General features: G+C 41.9%; 1 protein-coding gene across 5 annotated transcripts; it reads right to left on the reverse strand.

The window, feature by feature from the left end:
- Nucleotides 1-415: 415 nt before the first annotated feature.
- On the reverse strand, nucleotides 416-18033 carry atf2 (activating transcription factor 2; the record flags this gene model as incomplete). Of its 5 annotated transcripts, none has more annotated exons than XM_083997133.1 (7): nucleotides 15206-15334; nucleotides 13472-13586; nucleotides 11606-11710; nucleotides 8751-8999; nucleotides 7880-8086; nucleotides 5061-5166; nucleotides 416-2365 (listed from the first exon to the last, which is right to left on the reverse strand). In XM_083997133.1, exons 1-7 carry the CDS (start codon nucleotides 15211-15213, stop codon nucleotides 2115-2117), a joined length of 1041 nt encoding a protein of 346 aa, XP_083853259.1. In that variant the 5' UTR covers nucleotides 15214-15334. The 5 variants fall into 5 exon arrangements, 3 of the variants coding, with proteins under 3 accessions (XP_083853259.1, XP_083853258.1, XP_083853260.1); XM_083997132.1 differs by having other exon boundaries at nucleotides 13472-13610; nucleotides 15206-15300; XR_014596321.1 differs by lacking the exons at nucleotides 416-2365; nucleotides 5061-5166; nucleotides 7880-8086; nucleotides 8751-8999 and adding exons at nucleotides 15429-15571; nucleotides 15652-15748; nucleotides 17267-18033.
- Between the last annotated feature and the right edge of the window lie 1015 nt (nucleotides 18034-19048).

Here is a 19048-nt window from a genome sequence, read left to right on the forward strand (position 1 = left end):
GACATACTGTATATCTCATCAGATGTCTCTAGATTTTCCACAAGGTGGCAGAATACACCACAAGAAATATTTCTTCCTCACCAGCAACATGTTCGATCTGTTGCTGGTTTTAATTCTGACTCTTCACCTCATCTGTTCTGTTTCATGAGTAAATGACAATGAAACTGCTCTGATTGGATGTGGTGAAGATAATGCCATCATGCATTACTGACGTTATCATCACATTGTTGAAGACACTTAGAAAATTACATTTTATTTAATGGGTATTTAATAAACATGAACTCGGTGAATCAAATGAACACAGAGCTGGATTTTAAAGAGATATTAAAAGATTTATTACAACAACTTATCAATTCAAATTTTATACAGAACTTTCACAAGTTACAAGTACACTTTGAACACAGTATCACACCCCTTTTTTAAGCCAAGGTAAAACAAATAACCAAAGTTTCCATAAGCTTAGAGCCACAACTCAAGTTGAGAGAACTTGTTTAATGATATTTATCTGACTGAGACATTATTGAACAAACAATTAAAATTCTCGTAGAGAATTATTATCTCATGCAGATAGCACATAACAGTAAAAAATAAATAAATAAATAAATAAATCATACTTTCAGAAAACATTGTGTTAGCTTCTCTTAAAACTACACAGTAGTAAGCTGGTACAGACTAAGAGCAAGGGAAATTGACTTCATGGTGTGATATGTTTCCTACGATTATTTCAATGATGAAATGCTCACAATTCTTACAAAGCAGTAGTAGTGTTACTCTAATATACATGATGTGATTCCAGTTCACATCTGAATGCTGTAGTTTTACATGACAACATTATCGAGTCAGGGAGAGGCCTATCCTAATGATTGGAAGATTTTAAAGGTCAGTTTTTTGACTGCTGTGATCCACAGCTCAGCTACTGAATTCAGACTATCCTATATATAAAAGAAAAAATAAACTGAGTACATAACACCTTGGAAGATCACGTACAATGTATCATTGATGGTTATTTACAATGTTGTCTAAAAACGTCATCAAGAATTGCAATCATGAAAACAGCATCATGTCCTTAAGTGTTCTGCATTAGACACTAGAGCCAGAGACAGTCACTTGTAAAGCAAAGACAGTATATAAAAGCAATACATCACCTGCACTGAGCAGGTATGTTCTTGAGACCCTTAATATGAGAGAACGGCAATCAACTGAAGCTAATCTGCATTAAAAAGGTACAGAAGTAATTTATACAAAACATTAATGGCACTGAATGAAGTCAACATCACCATGATTGAGTAATGGAAAAGGTACTGCAATCCTACAATCACTGCTTCAGGAACAATCCGACTACAGATGGAATGTCAATGAAATAACAAACGTCTCTAAGCCGCCCACCCCGTTAAGACTATTTTACAAGCAGAGGTGAGCTCAGACATCCTAACTGCACAATGTGACTACAGCTGATCTCACTCAACAGAAACCTTGTCAAATTTAAAAATCTGATTCTGGCATTTACATTTGTGTAATGTGACAGTATTCAAATCTACTTCTAAAAAGCTGCCAGTACGTTAATGTGTGTGGACTGTCAAACTCCAAAAAGGTAAACCCGTCATCTCTCAAAAATGTGCAAAATGGAAAAAAAAAAAAAAACTTTAACAAAAGAAAGTGACTGCACTTTATGCAACTATGTCATAAAGATAGTGCTTATAAAAGTCATGAAAACAAACAAATCATGAATGAGCCTCGACACACTTTGGTAAGGTCTCTAACAATTCACTGATCAACCGTAAAGGCAGATCGCTTTCAAATAAAAAAAAATATAAGATTAATAAAGGAATCAGACAAATACAAAAACATTTGAGAACCACGTGTTTTACATCTTACACCTAAAGTGCCTGTTCTTTCGTCTTCGTCAGTTCCAGAGAAAACATTGCATTTTCAAAAAGCATTGCCTATGGAGGACAAAATGGACCAACAAACATAAAACTAATCAATTTAGAATAAATTAAAAACAGTAAAGTCCAAACTGAAGCTGAGAGAGACTCGCTTTTCCTCTGTTTGTCACAGAGATACAAGAGGCAACGGAGCTCCAGTGCTGACACTCGGGGCAGAGTTTGGGACGATCAACTCCCTGAAGGCTGAGACTGGGCGGTGCCCGGCCTCGACTGGCTCTCCTCTGTGCTCTGGTTCGACGTGATGGTGATGGTGGCCGTGGCCGCAGCGGCGGCGGCGGCGATGGACGGGGCGGAGACGGCCGGGGTCGTGGAGGAGGAGCTGACCCCGTTGGAGGTGCTGACGGAGCTGTGCTGGATGGCCTCGTTCTGGGGGCTGCTGGGGACGGACATCTCCTCGCAGCTTTCGTCTTTGTCGGAGACTGAAGACGGGGACAGAGAATGACCGTTTATCACGATAATGTCTTCATTTTCTTACACTGCTGTTTCGCTCCGTTTTAATTAACAGCATTTACCTGATACGATCCAGAAAGGCTCCGGAAATTGTTGTCATGTAGGCCTAACCAGATGTAAAAGAGCTATTTGCATGTGGTGTATGCAAACCATTTCATTAATCCCCATAATGCTACTTCTGCACCCCTTCCTTTAATTAAAGCTCCAATGTCAATTTAAACCCACATCATAAGGGTGTATTACATTCTGGGGCATGTGGCACTGTTTCCCATCCCTAACTGCATTCTCATTTGTTTTTTGTTACCTTGCCAACTACTGCAGCGACAGATGATTACAGCACCTGATTTTAATGATGCTCACACTGGAGAGTAGGGAAGACTTGGAGTTGAAATGCCACCAGCTGTTAGGCAGTTGCATTGAATTAATTGGATCCGGATGGAAAGAAAAAAAAAGAGACTCTACTCTCATGCTCTGTTTCATAAAGGAATAAGGAGCACAATGATAATTAATATTGCTAATGATATGAAGTCACTTGTTATGGCACTTTGTAATTAATGACTGAGACTCGTTTTTGAGATTGTAAAATACAGATTCCATAGCAAGAAGGAGCAATTAAAACGCAATACAAATGTCTTTGCATTAGCAGCTTCATCTGGCCTCTTGACTGGACTTTGACCGTGTGATTTAGAGCAAGTGAATGTCAAAGCGCTATAAACTCCCTTGCTGTTTTATTATGCAGAAGGTCAACCTCAGAATAAATCAGCGTTGTGGTTTTGTTCCATGTTCAAGTGAGCATTATTACTCCTAACGACATTAAGGGCTGGCTGGCTGATGTATAATAATACTCAGAAATTCTGGTTCCCCGGGCAGCCCGAGCTTCTTTCTGCTCTCTCGGTTTCTGAAGTGGGCTTCGCTCTAAGCAGATGGACGGCTCGGTGTGCCAACTGAAAGCATGTCCTGGCTTGTTTGCGGGGCAGTCTGGGTAATTTCCTCCCACCTGCCACAGTTACGCCTGGTCAGGACGATGAAGGGTATTACTGGGTCTGGGGGGGCAGCAAAAGCCTTATGGGATGTGTAACTCTCTGAAAAACTGAGAGCTTCATGAGGCCTTAACATGAGCGGGAGCCATGGATCAGTCAGAATTAAATAATGTGTTTTACTAATTAGTGAGATCGATTATTTCAGTGATTCCCAACCAGGGGCACTTGTATTCCAGGGGGGGCTTCCACAACCGAGAGGGGGGGTAAGTGCAAAGATGGTGGAGTAGTTTGAGTAATATGAAAAATTTGAAAATATAATTAAGAAATATATATTGATGCCGATGTTGAATCAGTCGGATCACGAGTGTCGTTATTACAAAAATGCCCAAACTAATCCAAACAGTTAAACTGTGATGCAGTTATTGTAAAAATATCCACTTCAGCCTCATCAATAGTGTTAAACAGCACCCTGTTTAAAATCAATTGTGAATGATAGGTGGTGTTCATGGGGGGGGGGGGGGGGGGGGGGGGGGGGTTGAGCTCTTCTCTTCTCTCTCTTCTGATAAGGCCATGGGGGGACGTCTGGTTCGTTTCATTCTTTCAACCAGACTTTTATTTTCCCTCTGCCTTTGCTTCTTGGTCGTCATCAGGAACCAAACTGATGACCTGAGCTATGTGCATGTGGTTATGTTTTTTTCTCTCCCAAAAAACTGCACAAAAAGCGCTCCAAATGTCATCTCTCAAACAGGTCTGCAAACACAGGACAGACGCCCTCGGCAAACACATGAGAAAGATGACCCAATTCATCTGTGGATCCCGATAAAAAACCAACAAACAATCCAGACGACACTAAATGAGACTTGGCTCTGACAGCCCACTCTAGCCTGTACACCATCAGTCCCATAATGCGCATGACGTGTGTCAGTGGGATGGTTAGCAGTAAGGGATGCATCATGAACAGTCCAGCTTGGTGGACATCCCAAAACGAGAGTGCGCTCTGCAGTCTTGTCAAGCTTGCTGCTTTAATGGACTCATTTCAGAGGCAATCATTGTCAATAGAAGTCAGTGTTGGTGGTGAGAGCACGGAGGAGAAGTGGCTCAGAACGCACTCGCTCTCGTTGCATACTGGCTCGAGTGTGGGGGGTGAATTATGACCAGGAAATCAGAATGACAGACCCACAGCCACGGGAAACAGAGAAATATAGGTGATATAACTCTAAATGAGACCGCACGGTGCCGGCTGACAACAGGAAATTTAAATGAAGAGCCTGTTAATGGCACAATATTCATGTACATGTTTTTTTTTTTAAATAAAGATCCTCCTTTTGAGCAAAATGTACATTTCAGCTACCTTGTGTGAGTTTTGCTTTCATATTCATTCACAGTGGATATTAAGTCCCATCTGACAAATGTTTATACTGGTGTCAAATGAAGGAAAACTATTGCGTTGTTGTGGTGACCACCTGTGGCCTCAAGAATCTGTCTCAAACCACATTGTCCATAAATATCTCAACTTCTGCAAAGTTTTTTTTTTTTTTTTCAAAAAAAAAAAGGAGATTTAATATGTCAATAGCTCTTTCCATTGGGCCATGAGTAAGACGTGTCCTTCTTGTGGTTATCTGGAGCTCATTTTAGAAGCGTTTCACTGGAAGCCTCGGGCTGAGAATAATGGAGCATTACTCACTGTGATAGCCAGATTTCTTCTGCATGGCGGTTACAGGGCAATCTTTATGAGCCAGAAGAAGCTGCTTCAGCTGAGCCACTTCGTTTCTCAGCAGGGTGACTTCATTCTTTGGGAGAGAGGAGACACACAACAGCTCTCAATAAAATTGTCTCCCTGGATCATACGAATAAAAATGAAGACAGACAGCGTGTGCACTGGGATCAACTTTTCCTACATGTATTTCCCACATTACACCGAGGTCAGAGTCCAGCTGCATGATATGATGTGATAATTAAAACATTCAGAACCTTTCGCTACATATTCATAAGGTATTAACCTTTTGATTGAAGCACTTTAATTTAGAGCGATACTGTTATGTCGGAATTATAAAAATCTAATAATGTTTTAGGCAATACTGTTATTTTTAACATCAACTCATAAAGTACATATACAGTGTATGTTTTTAAAGAGCTGTGATGAGCTGTGTGTGTACTGGAGTGGAAACTTTAACAACAAATGTGTCAGTGCTCTCTGGTGGACAAACTTTGTAATGATGACACTAATTCAACCCCATCTGAAATGTGACTTTTGTTCTTGTTAGTTTTTTGGCTACATTTAAACTAATTCTTACATATCTCCAAAAAGCAAAGTGTAAGTTAATGTGTCCACTGGACTGATTAAAAAAAAAAAAGTTCTTGTCTGAACTCAAAATGATTAAGACTCTGCACAGTAAATGCTCAATATAGCATATAAACAAAATCACAGCCTGTGTGTAAATGACTGTATTTATATATTGCTTTTCTAGTCATAACATCCATGTTATCCATCCATCCATGTGCTTTACACTATTCACACACATGCATACAATTCATTCCTATGCACACAGCTTTTTCTAGCATACACACAATTCTGGGTTCAGTATCTTGCCCACATGTGGACAGGAAGAGCCGGGGACTGAACCATCACACAGACCGACTCTTCCTCCTAAGCCACAGTGTGTGAGGCTTGGTTCCCTGTATGAATAGCTGTGTTTTATATCTAATGCCAATTATGAATGGGATCCCAGGGTCAAATTTCCATGGCCTCCTGTGGACAGTGAGCACACATGACCACAGCATCAATGTGCAGATACATTCATATTTTGTCCAACAAGAAAAACAAATACGGGGAACGGTAACGGCACAGTGAATGAATTCAGAATAAAGTATGATGTACTTCTTCATTTATGTTTTTCCTACACAATAATTATGGCCCTTCGCTGGCTACCGGCCAGCACATTTGTCAGAGGTGAGCCGCTCAGATTGTCACTGCAACTTTGTAGATGCTGCTGAGATTTACACTCTCGTGTCGTTACGGCTCTCAGGGGAACTGAGGATTTCTGCATGTCGTAAAAGAGAGCCACATTACGCTGAAGGTGACTTTAACTGGATTTAGAGCGGCCCGGGGCCCGCAGAACACCCAATGGCAGATTTAAGCTCCTTCCCTTCTCCTTTAAAGGACTATGGGTAGCTTAATCTATTAGTCTAAAAGCAGCCAATTTATTTGATTCCATCTGTTTAGTCTTGCTGGTGTTGGCAGGGCTGAGTTATTGTGAGACAGATTTAAACACAGCTGGAAAGAGTGTATGTATCACATGTAGCCAGCACCATATTCACTGTGCTTCCACCATGACTGCTGCCATTTACAGTACAGCCAATAGAAACACAGCTTTTCCTTCCCGCTCTTCCTCCAGCTCACTTAAGGGAATATGTATGAAGACATACACATAGATATACTGTATATACACACAGTAGCCCTGTCACTCCAGCTACAGTATCATCAAACCACTTCATAAAAGACATGTAAACACTGACGAAGATGGACTTCTGAGAGATAAACTTGTTTCTAAGTTTGTGAATTAAATCAAAATTGAGCAAATGGGCCTTGGGTAATGCTGGGAGCCCTGTGAGCTGCCTGGTCTGACACCTCATTAAAAAGCCAGTTAAGGATGATGTTAAAATAATTGTGCATCATTAGAGGCAGTTTCACTGATCAGCTGGGCCATGTCAGCATGGGGGTTTTTACAAAAACTGCACCGCTGATTAATGCCTTCATATAAAACGCCCTTTTATTCTCTGCCACATGTTGTTCCCTTCTTTGTAGTTAACAGCAATGCTCTTACTGTTTATAACCCCATTCACTCACCTCTTCTTCTCCTTTCATCTACCTATATTTATGGAAATTCTCAGCTAGTGCACCCATGACAAGTGGTGATAACTTGTTTTGTGAACCACATATTAAAAGACGTGAACCCATTTCTTTATCACTGCTGCCTGTTCCCTCCTCCACCTTCCACGTCTTACTCTGCTTTCATGGAAAAATAAGACAGTGAGCAAATAAACACCACATCTCATTTAATTGTCTGGAACACCGATGTGCTGCACCCCCGGCTCACACTTATCAACAGAGACAGCAGATACATGAACTGTTTCGAACTTGTCAGCATCAGATCCTAATTGCTTCCAGCGAAATGAAGGTTCAAAAAGACACCTTTCCCTAGGAGATTTTTGAGGCCATTCAGTAAACTGCTGAGACAGAAGCGAAGACACGCTTGTGTGCAGCTGACATCTGGAGGATACATCTTTATTGACAGGGACATATCGATGTAAAGGGCTCACACACTGCTGCTGTCACATGACAGCTCTTCTTAATCGGCTTTAATGACTTCATCACCGCCGAAGGGAAAAGTCTGCGTACAGGCGCTTATGCTGGCAGCAGACAGCGATAAACAGACGGGGGCCGTGCATATGTACTGTACACAAACTGACATGCAGCAAGTGAGGGTCAGAGGTAAAGCGCACCTGTAGCGAGCCGTTCATGGAGTTCAGGTCCTCGGCCTTCTTCTCCAGAGACTGGACCCACACTTTCCTCTTCTGCCTGCAGCGAGAAGCCGCAGCCCTGTTACGCTCCAGGAACTTGCGGCGCTTCTCGTCGGGGTCTTCACTTGTGGTTCTGCGCCGCCGACCCCCTGTGCTCGGAGGGTTTGGTGCAGGAGGCACCGGGGAAGCCTGTGCAATAACAGGAATAATGATACAGAACAACAACAATCACGGTGAAATCACCACCACATCTGTAATGCACTGATGACATCACTGTGCAGCAGCAACAGGACCAGTGTGGTTACACAAACTAAATACTAACACTACTGCTCCTCATCACGTTAAAGGACAATTCCAGGCAAATTCAATCCGGGGCTATAGTTTCCTAATATTTTAGGTCTAAAAGAATTTTCTTTTTAATTGCTACCAGACTACCTGTAAACAAATTGAGCCGTCATCTTGACTCTCGTGGGAGACTTCACGAGATCGCGCGACACTTTGTATTACAGCTCTGTTTACAAACATGTCGGCTTTCTTGAAGTAAAGAAACCCCTCGGTGCATGTTTGAATGGCCATCTGACGTTGTATGTGAAAAAATGTTTGGTTTTGTGGGATGTAAAAGATCCGTCCGCTCCCATTATACGCTGCTGTGGCGATGTGGGGACAGACAGAGCCACTGCATAACAGGAGCAATGAAAAAGAAAACCTACACATTCATTCTTTTAGACCTAAAATATTAGGAAACTGTAGCCTCAGGCTGAATTTGCCTGGAATTGTCCTTTAAGTACACACACATGCATACACAGACATGAGGGAAAACTCATCTCCATACAGTGTAGTTGTGAAAACTCACAGGTGTCTCTGTGGTGGAGGTGGCCGGCTGCTGGAGGGAGTGGGCAGAAGGTTCCTCCGCTGTGGGCAGGTGAGGAGCCGGAGCGGGCGTTAGGACTGCGGTCGGGGCTGGAGTCGGGGTCGGGATCGGGGTGGTGGTCGGGGCGGGAGAGGCGGGAGCAGCAGTGTGGGTGACGGCGCTGCTCTGAACTTCACCGCCATCTCCGTTAGTTACCTGAGGAAGCTGCTGGCTTAATGTGGCTTTCAGTTTCTGTGAAGAGGATTCAGCACAAAGGGAACAGTCATAACCCATGAGAGGAAGGAGATATACAAGTAAATGTGGAGAACAGATAGAGGACGTGTTGCAGGGAGAGGATTTCTACTGTCATTTAAAACATGTCAAGGTTTATTTTCACCGTCTGTTACTTTATACAACCATGTTCAGTGGAACAGGACAACTCAGACTTCCCTCTTACACATTCAGTACTCTATAACATTTCAGACTGTGGACCAGCACCACTGAATACAAATCAGAGCAGTGTGGGATTATATTAAATCCAAAACGCTCAGTCAAAAACATATTAAGTGTCTCTTGATAGCTGCATTTGAGCATTTGCTTACAATAATGTGCGGCGCTTTAAGTGAGTAAAGAGAAAAGTTCCGCAAAATGAACAGACTGTAACATCTTGCTTCAATGAAGCTACTGAGTTTAGAGCAGCAGAGAACATGTAATCATGACATAAATAAATTGTTAATTTTGGTATGTTTGGTGAAAAAATGAGATCAAATAAGTGAAAAAGCTTAAAAATAATCCTGTAATAGTAAAGATAGTTAAAAACTAGAATCAAAATAACCTTGCGATGAGAAAAAGACGAAAAAAAATGAACCAATTCAAGCATGAAACGCACTCGTCTGGATACACAGGGTGGAGCACAACATGTTACCGGAGCGCTCACAAAAAAAATGTACTTTAGAGTATCGACTACATGGGACACATGCAAACAGAGCCCCATTAACAGAAACGGGCTCTCCACAGATTGGTGCCCATGATTCACAGGCCAATTCCTCCAGCATCAAACACTCAGCAAACAAGGTGAAAGTGAATGAGCCTTTCGAAGAATAACAAAGTGAGAGCGAATACATTTACATGAGAAAACAGAGGACCACATTATTCTAACAACTACCTTTGCCAGAGCAATCTATCTACCAAATTAGTTTATCGTGTAATACCCTTCCAGAAGCTCTTCTGGCAGAAACAAGATATTATTCTCTTGGAATGGCCCATAGAAAGAGGGAAAAGCCAGTCAGATTCATATTTCATCTCTGCCATGGAAACCTCATCAGTGTAATAACCCTCCATCTCATGGGTGTTATTCAACCATCTGCTACTATATTACTTATCTTTATTTTGCAACTAATTAACAGCATAATCTTCTAAATTCAGCAAGTTAATTATCATTATTGTGGTCTTTGCAGCATCATCAGTCCTTGTAAAGTGCCGTCTCCACGCCCCCTGAGAGCCAGGTGGGGGCGGGGAGCAGGCAGGTTGAGCGGGGGTCTGTTTTCTTGACGCGGGCTCATTAGGTGTTTGCTGATGAGCCGAGTGCGGTGGGAGGCGCCGGCGGTAAGAGAGGGGGTGGAGGAGGTGTGTGTGTGTGTGTGTGCAGGTCAGGCTGGATTCTGCTGAACAAAAGGTTCCATGCAGGGTGAGGCCGACTTAATGTGCCTCGCTGAGCGTGTGCCAGGATGCCCCCAGCTGGCTTTCGCTGGTAGCCCCCCTCCGGTTGGCCCCGACGACGGCGTGCTGAGCACAACGCTGTCTCTGCGTTTGTCATCTCCGTACCCCATGATCCCCGACAACCCCTACCCCAACCCTCCTCCTGCTCCTGCTCGCCAGTCAGGATCAATCCTTCCCTCCCAACACACACACACACACACACACACACACACACACACACACACACACACACACACACACTCACACCTCTCCATAGTTTATCTGTTAATTTCCACAGGCGGAGCATGCTGCGAACACTTACAGGTTCTGTGATCCGTGCTTCATCACATTGCCACTGATCTCCCTCACAACACTTCATATCCCTGCCCTTCAACTATCACTTTCACATACGAGGACTCGGTTACCAGACCGCTGTGACCAAATGACCATCCTCTCCCAACGGAGAAACAGCTGGAGTATTTCTGTTTGCCTTCCTTTTAATAGCTGGGTTGTTTCATATCACCGATTTGATCATCTGTGATTATTTTCTCAATTGTTCCATTCAGCTTTTTATCCAATGCCATGTATCTGTGATGACGCCTTGACATGTCCTGTTCTGTCTGACTGTTAAGTAAAGCCCAGGGATATTCACTTCATCATCATGTTCCACAAAGAGCAGCTATTCTTACAGCTGCTTTTAGGCAAAGCAAGGCAAGTTTATTTTATTTGTACAGCCCGTTTTTACAAACGGTTTGTGTCAAAGGGCTTTACATGGCATCATAACAACATCCTGTGCCCTTACACCCTCACATCGACTGAGGAAAAACTCCATGGAAAACCCTTTTAACAGGGAAAGATTGGAAAAACCACTGGTTATGTTTTAATACTCTATATTTATGTTTTTTGTTGTAACTAGTTACCACTTCATTTTCTGTCCATTGATTCCCAGTGGGAGTCCTTTTATAATGGTGGGGGGGATTCAAATATTTGGATGGCGCTCACCCAGGTTTACTATAGCGCCCCCCTCAGGTCAAGGATAGCAACTGTTTCCTCCGCATCAAACTGTCTCATTACTCTGGTTGTCATTATGTCGTTGAGACAGGAAATAACAGATGCAACATGGATATTACAATTGATGTAAAAGAAGAGATAATAAATACCAGTTTTGCTTCTGATTGGGCGGGCTGTGCCTGTGCCTGTGGCTGTGGCGAGGGAGGTCCTGGGATCCCGGGGACGTTAGGCACTACGGTGACAGGTCTGACAAGCTGACAGCAGAGACACAGATCAGCACGGAGAAAATTAGTCTTCGGCAGTAAAAAGGCAGGCGGCGCTGCCCCACAACACAAACACACACGCAGTCGCGGCAGGCTCTCAGAGTTTCCTCATATCTCAGCCTCATTAGGTTGGATGGCCTGTTATTTTGTGGAGGCAGCGCCACATGGAGATGCAGTGTGCACGCTAATGAACCTCTGCCTGCCTGCGTGAGAGCATATGGACAGGGAAGCTGAAGGGAGGATGGAGAGACGCGAGGCGGAAGGGCAGCGCCAGGCCTCCGCTCACAGCCGCTGACAATGAGACAGAGGGAGGTGGGGAGAGCTGGAGACGGGAAGAAATAAGAGGGGGGGTGGGGGGTGGGATGATCGAGTGAAAGGGAGGCCCACTGGTGGCTCATGTTCTCCATTTACTTTTGCCCTCCTTTGCTTGTCAACGGCTTTCCCAGTCCCCACAGACTGGAAAGATACAGGTTTTTTCCCTGCTGTGCCGCTATCAGGAGATAATCATCTGCTGCTCAGTGTTCCACACAGACAATCAGGACTGCAGTGAACAAGACAAGCTTCCACATGAGGGAGTTAAAAAAAAGAAAAAGAAAAGAAACACCAACAAGACCTTTATTTGCAACAAATTTTGCTATATGAGACACTGTCACGGGTTGCAGTTATAATTGGTTTGCAAAACGCATTAGCAGCATCATCTATCTGCTCTGCCAGGAATCAAGAGCGCTGATTCTAATTGTACAAGGACAAATAGTGAAGTATCCTGGACTGGCGCCTGCTGTGCCTCAGCCAATTCCCATGTCTTTGCCACAGTGATGCACAGTTGTGCGCTTAAGTCCATTATTTCACTCAACCTCAATTGCTTTGAATTGACTGCCAAATCTGAGGTGCCAAAGCTGTAAATACTCCAAGTAGAGCAAAAAGGAGATACATGGTTTTAAAGCACCGCCACGGTGCAAAGTCTAATTTGAATGTCATCTGACAAGGACTTCAGTTTCTGCTGATGTAAACAACTGCCTGTGCACAGTTTCCAATTTAAAATGTGAGTAATAAACAGCAGTAATTTTATTCCGGTGTGATTGATGTGTTTTACGTTAAATCTCCTTGGCGCACAAAGACAGCGTTTCACAAGCAAACTTGTGCCCAGCAAAGCGTGTTATTCGACACAGTCCAGTGATTTTGTTCGTCTACGCACTGGACCACAATAATAACCCAAAGTTACGTGGCTGGAGAAAACAAATGCTTTAGTTCATTAGTTTGTTCATAGTTCCTGGGAAACAGCCGTCAACAACAACAGTCTCACCCCTAAAAGATCTAGAGGTAGTTCTGGAGCTCTGTGATACGATGGAAAGCTCATGAACGCTACTAAATGGAGACCGAGGTGAATATTTCAACAACTACTGATGTCCGAGGACAAGAAGGAACCCAAACTTAAATGTCCTTAAAGTGCTCACTGAACAAAACAACACATAACAAACATTTGCAATGGGTGAACTCTGTATCCACCGATGATCATGTGATATGACCAAGAGCTCCAGCACAGTTGGTGGTAATGTTTGGTTAGTAAATGTTTGGTCACAATTGTTTTTGTTAGTGACATCACTGTGGATTTCATAAGTTCAGGTTAGTGCATGGCATGCAGTCTTAATTCATTTCAATTAAATAGTTTTACATTTCACAGTGCACGGAAATTCAGTTTTAAACACACACTGTGACACAGTCATGACATAATTTAACCAAGGGCACACTCACAGGGATTGTAGTTGGGATATGTACACTTGAGTTTGTAATAGACGCAGGTATAGCGACTGGCATGGTCTGGCCGTTAGGCAGCTGTAAGAGCACAGGGAAGGTGCCAGACACCGGGCTGAGGGAGGAGAGAGAGGAAAGCCTAGTGAGGAAAAACAACTTTGTGATTAACGTACAGAGCAAATCAAACAGCAGAGCAGCTACTAACATACTAACATGAAGTCATATTCAGGCAACAACTGATGGGAAAGGAAATCAAACTAAACACACAATCCAACTCAAAGACTTAAAAGTGAATAATAGACCTGGTTTCACTGCCACATTAGATCCAGTAGGTTACATCAGTTCTGCCCATATATGGACTTTGGTTTTGGTTTTGCTGTCTTTAAAAAAACAACAGATTTTCAACCAAATCATCGGTGTCAGGCCAAAGAATGAAAACACCTGTGACAGTGATGATTATGTGAAAACCCTGTTATTTTCTTTTCCACTACTCAGAGATTAAAGTGAAGCTGTTTGTCAATATCTGAGCATCACTGATGAAGACGGGACCTTATAAAGTCTACAGCAGAAAAAAACAAACAAACATTCCTGCAGAGTGCAAATGAATCGAAAACAAACAAGCACATGCCTCATGAAATATGAGCTCACCAAGACAAAACTGCACAAAAACTATTTTAAAAAAGGATGAATTAATGATACTTAAAAAAAAAAACTATGATTCTTAAAAATTGACATTTTGTGTTACTTACACTATAGGCCTATTAGTGGATGGGACTTGGGTAATAACAGAGCTAGATGTTGGCGATGGGAGAGCTTGCTGTATTACAACATTAGCCTCTGAGGTTGCTAGAAGTACATTGGGAACTTGGAGGGATGCAGGATGGACTATAGTGGATGTTGGCAGTGAGGCTGGCTGCAAAGATAAGTCCTGGAAACATCATACAACACCTTAGCTGCAGGAAGTGTTTCATGAAAACCAGATTGTTTTAATTAGCTCCTTTTATATGACGCTGATATTTTAGGAATAAAACAAATAGGTAAATAAATGTGAGGAGTAAAATCAGAACCAGTTGTTCAAATCCACCTAATAATAATGCCCATTGTTTTTTTCGTGAATAATCTTTTGAGAAGCACTGTGTTTTTTCAGTGTTTACGACACAAGGATTACTTTAGTCAGGTTAAAGTTAAAGGGACTACGAGGAGTTTCTGAAGTGTTTTCCCACTACATTTCCCATGAGCCTCTGCGCGCACGGTGAAAGACAGACGAAAGCGAAAACATTTGCCAAGAATGTTTTCATTAATCAAGAATGAAAGTAGGAGGTTCGACAACGATTGGATACCCTCCTAGATCCGACCATAAACGATGCCAACTAGCGATCAGCGGGCAGCATCCGGGAAACCGAAACTAGGAAATGCTGGGCGAGTCGACCACTAAATAATAATATCAAAATAACTATAAAGACAAAATGATATATTTATCGAAAATGGACCCATTAACATGTGTGGGTAACGTAGATTCATCCACATTAATATGAGACTCTTTTATAACCAAAAGCAAACTCCTCGGGGTCTCTTTAAATTAAAGATTACCAAAAGGTCCAAACATTTATTAGATGAACGGTCATACCAGTGGATCTGCAAATTCCAGAATAAATTACTGATCACAAAATTACAAGAACATCCTACATAACATTCTTCAACTTTTTCCAGAGGCCTCTCAGCGAAGGTCCTTACCTTGTCATCGCTTGTTGTGGACTCGGGGTGAGGCAGAGGGCTGTCTCGATGTGCCTCCATTGCTGTGGGTTCCTCTATTTTGTTGTTGCGGATGATGGGCGTCGCCAGGGGTGACAAATCCAGTGGCAGCTACAGAGGAGCGAGAGGCACAGAGGAGCAGGTCAGCCTTTTGACACACAGCAAAAATTGGGAAATATGAAGGGTAGAAAACAAACGTGTGTACCGTAATCTGCTGCATGACAACAACCTTTTTAATGTCATCTTCAGCGGCTTTTTTGAAGTCATGGTCAAATGGACTTGCAAGCTCATTGAAGAGCCCGACCTCCTCGCAGTTCTTCAGGAAGCGAGTGGGTGTAGGGGTTTGGTCTGCAGCGGAGGACGACTGTCAGTACACTGTTGTTACACGATCAGTGACATATCAATGTAAAAAAAAGAAAAGGACTCACCAGCAATAATGACACTGTCATTCCTTGCTGGGCCGAACTTCAGGGTCATCTCATGTTTGTGTTTGTGGACAGCCAAGTGGTCTTCATTTGTAAATCTCTATGGTGAGGTTGAAAAATGAAAATGAAATGTAAAAGAGCAGAAATAAAGACACGTCGTTATATATATATTGGTGAAAACTCTTTGCCAGTTCAACAAAATCCAAAACCACATCGCCATAAACTGCAGCCTCTAATTACATTGAGTCATAACTCCTCTAAAACAGATTCAACAAAATTAACATTTTAATTTTCATGAATGCAGAATTTCAGTTGCAGGTCTGTTGTTATCGTCGGCAGCACAGAGGTCATGTCCTCCGTGTTTTTTTGTTTTTTTTCTGGGGCTTTGGGGATGATGTGCTGATGTGCAGTTTTAGTTGGTTAGTTAGGACCTTCATTGTCCATGTTGTGGATAATTAGCACCAGGCAGTTAGAAAACAGTACAATACAGGGTAATTGACAATATGCAACAATGGAGAGTACAAACAAACAACGAGAAAAAAAAAAGTACTACGTCTGGTACAAATAGTTGGTACAAATTACATCTGTACCAACACATTTAAGCTTCTCCATGCTTTCATTGCTTCCTGCCCAAGGAAATGATACAATTAATAATATATGAATATGAAACCATATTCTTGGATAATACAGAGGTTTTAAAATGATATAAAGAAAAAAATGCTGTACAAAATTTAATAAAACTGTTGAACTACTACCAAGCAGCTAGAAAATGAAGGCAACACTGGAGAGTAAAAAACTGCACTTGGCAGCTTCTGTCTGGCTTCAAAAGTGAGTCGATCCTGATCAACTCCTATGTTGAAAAATCCAACTTCACAGAACAAAAAAACATGACATCCAGGTACAAAAAAGGGTTTCATGCTCCATCTTTGTTTATTTTATTCCTTTGACGTAGACATATTAAATACATTATATTTCAGAGATATCTTTCCTATCTTTTTAAGGAGGGTTCAGTGGTGGCTGCTGGACTTAGGACTTTGGGATATTGAAAGCTGGCTACTCTGTAAGTTGAATGACCTTGCAAGCAACTACAGTATCTGAGCGCCCACTGCACTTCCATGAGCCTCAACAGCCACAGGATTACTCTGTAGTAATATGATCACTTGCAAATTTGTTTGTCAAGTGCAAAATCAACTGGGTTCAGGATTTTAATGTTTGTTTGTTTTGTTTTGTTTTTTTACATCAACTTCCTGTCCACCTATACTATTTCTATTCAAACTGCCCCCCCTTTAATGTTAGTTAGAAAACAAGGGCAGAGAAAAACGATATGCAGATATGTGGCATGCACATTTACAATTTGCCACTGGACACCCTTCATGTTGCATTTTTTTATAATAAAGTTGTTTAATCCATTCAGCAATTTCCATAACACTTTACACACAGACAGATAACCTTGTGCCAGGTAGTCTATATGCTGTACACAGTGTAATAAAGATGCTATGTATAGTTATGTCAGATGCTGGGGATTTGATGTGAACATTGTGGGGTAGCGTGCACCTTAAACAAAGTTTAAATCAAACCACAGGCCTCTCTATACACAGATATAACAGAGATGACTTACCTGTCCACACCCAGGAGCAGTACATTGAAAAGGTTTATCATCACTCATATTAAGGAGTTCCTGTTATATCAGCCTGAAAATAAGAAAGACAAGAAGAGGAAAAACAGAGTAGAGCGGTATATCAGAAAGATGTGCGTTAAGTTGTGGTGTCACATATAAGGTTTTGGCTTCTTCAGCATGTCAGGTAGCTAAACGCCGTGGGGAAAGGTTAAAATTAATTTAATCAGATACACAGGGCTGATATCAGACCATGTGTGACTAACGGAGAATTTCTGCTGCACTGAGAGGCTCGAGGTGCTGAGAAATACGGACAAAGCCTGGGGATGAAGGGCGGCTGCTTTGGTTGTTTACACCTCAGTGTCTCCACAAAAGAGGTTCAATTCTCGGGTTGTTTATTTTTTGGTCCGAATACGCGACAGAGGAGGACGTAATGGACCTGTCGTAACGTTTTCTGTGTCATTAACATGACTAAAAGACAACACACGAAAACCCCTGTAATAATAATATTATTATTACAGAGAGGAGCGATCATCTGTTCCAGTCGCTTCCATGAAATAGCCTGAGCCCTGCGTTAACATACAGCCCGTCGCCATGTTTGGACCCAAACAGCAGAGTAAACAGAGCAGCTGTCAGCGGCTTTTATTTCCAGCACGTTTCATTGTACCGGAGCTCGAGTCCCGCTTGGTTGGAAGAAATTCAGTGTTTATCGGCAGCTTTGTGAAGAGTCGCTGTCACTTTCTGTGGTCACTTACCCCTCAGCCACAACCCTCGACTTCCAAAATCCCACGTCTGTTGTCAAAACACCGCGAGAACCGCTTGCTGGCTTCAGGTTTTCCGTAAACGTCACAGCACGCGCTCCCGCCGCGATGTCGTCACGGCTGACCCTTGTTACAGGTTTTTTTTTTTTTTTTTTTTTTTTTAATTTACAGCTGGGATTGACCAGAGCGATTGATATATACGTACGGTACATGTCATATCAATCGCTCTGGGATTGAATAAAACAAAATTAGACTTTCTGTTGCACCTGTGCTGACAGACTCAACTACATTGAAATGAAACATTAACTCTTTGTGCTTCAATGTTAATCTCACTCATAAAGGTTAAACATTTTGATAAGACTTTTTGACAATTTTATGACAATTAACCACAAAGTAAGGGCATAAATAACATGTCTTCATTATGACAGGTTATTCCTCATGTCACCAATTGTATATCATATCCCCTAATCATTAGGGGGAAAAATGTACTCATAAAATTCAGTTAAAGATAACAAAATATTTTTGCTGGAAAATGTTCCTCATTTTATTCAGTAAATTTCAAAAGATGTTGACTGATAATTTGGTTGTTGTAGCATGAAGCTGCTGAATATCTGCTTTATTTGGAGATTTGCATTGCATTAACCTGTGTTTACTTTGAATATCAGCTTACTTGGTTCAGGGTGATTTATAAGCAGCTGTTAGTGATACAAGTGTTTAATATAAGGGTTTGTTCCACAAGACTAACATGCATTTACCATTTAAATGTGTACAAGTGTATAAATGTTTGCTTTCAAGTTCAAATTAGTATCCAAGAACTTCCAGGAAGTGCAGAAATGACGTAAAAGTAAAGTTCAGGGCCAAAACCACACATTTTCATCATCAAGTACAAACTAAGAAAATATAATAAGCCAATTATCAGTTCCCAATAAACAAGATAACATCTTAAGATCTTTAACCTTACAGCTATTCAATTTCACTATAGAAAAAGGAGAAATTAAATACTTTAGAGAAACTGGAACCATAA

Source organism: Trachurus trachurus, assembly GCF_905171665.1.
Source record: "Trachurus trachurus genome assembly, chromosome: 21".
NCBI classification, from domain to species: Eukaryota; Metazoa; Chordata; class Actinopteri; order Carangiformes; family Carangidae; genus Trachurus; species Trachurus trachurus.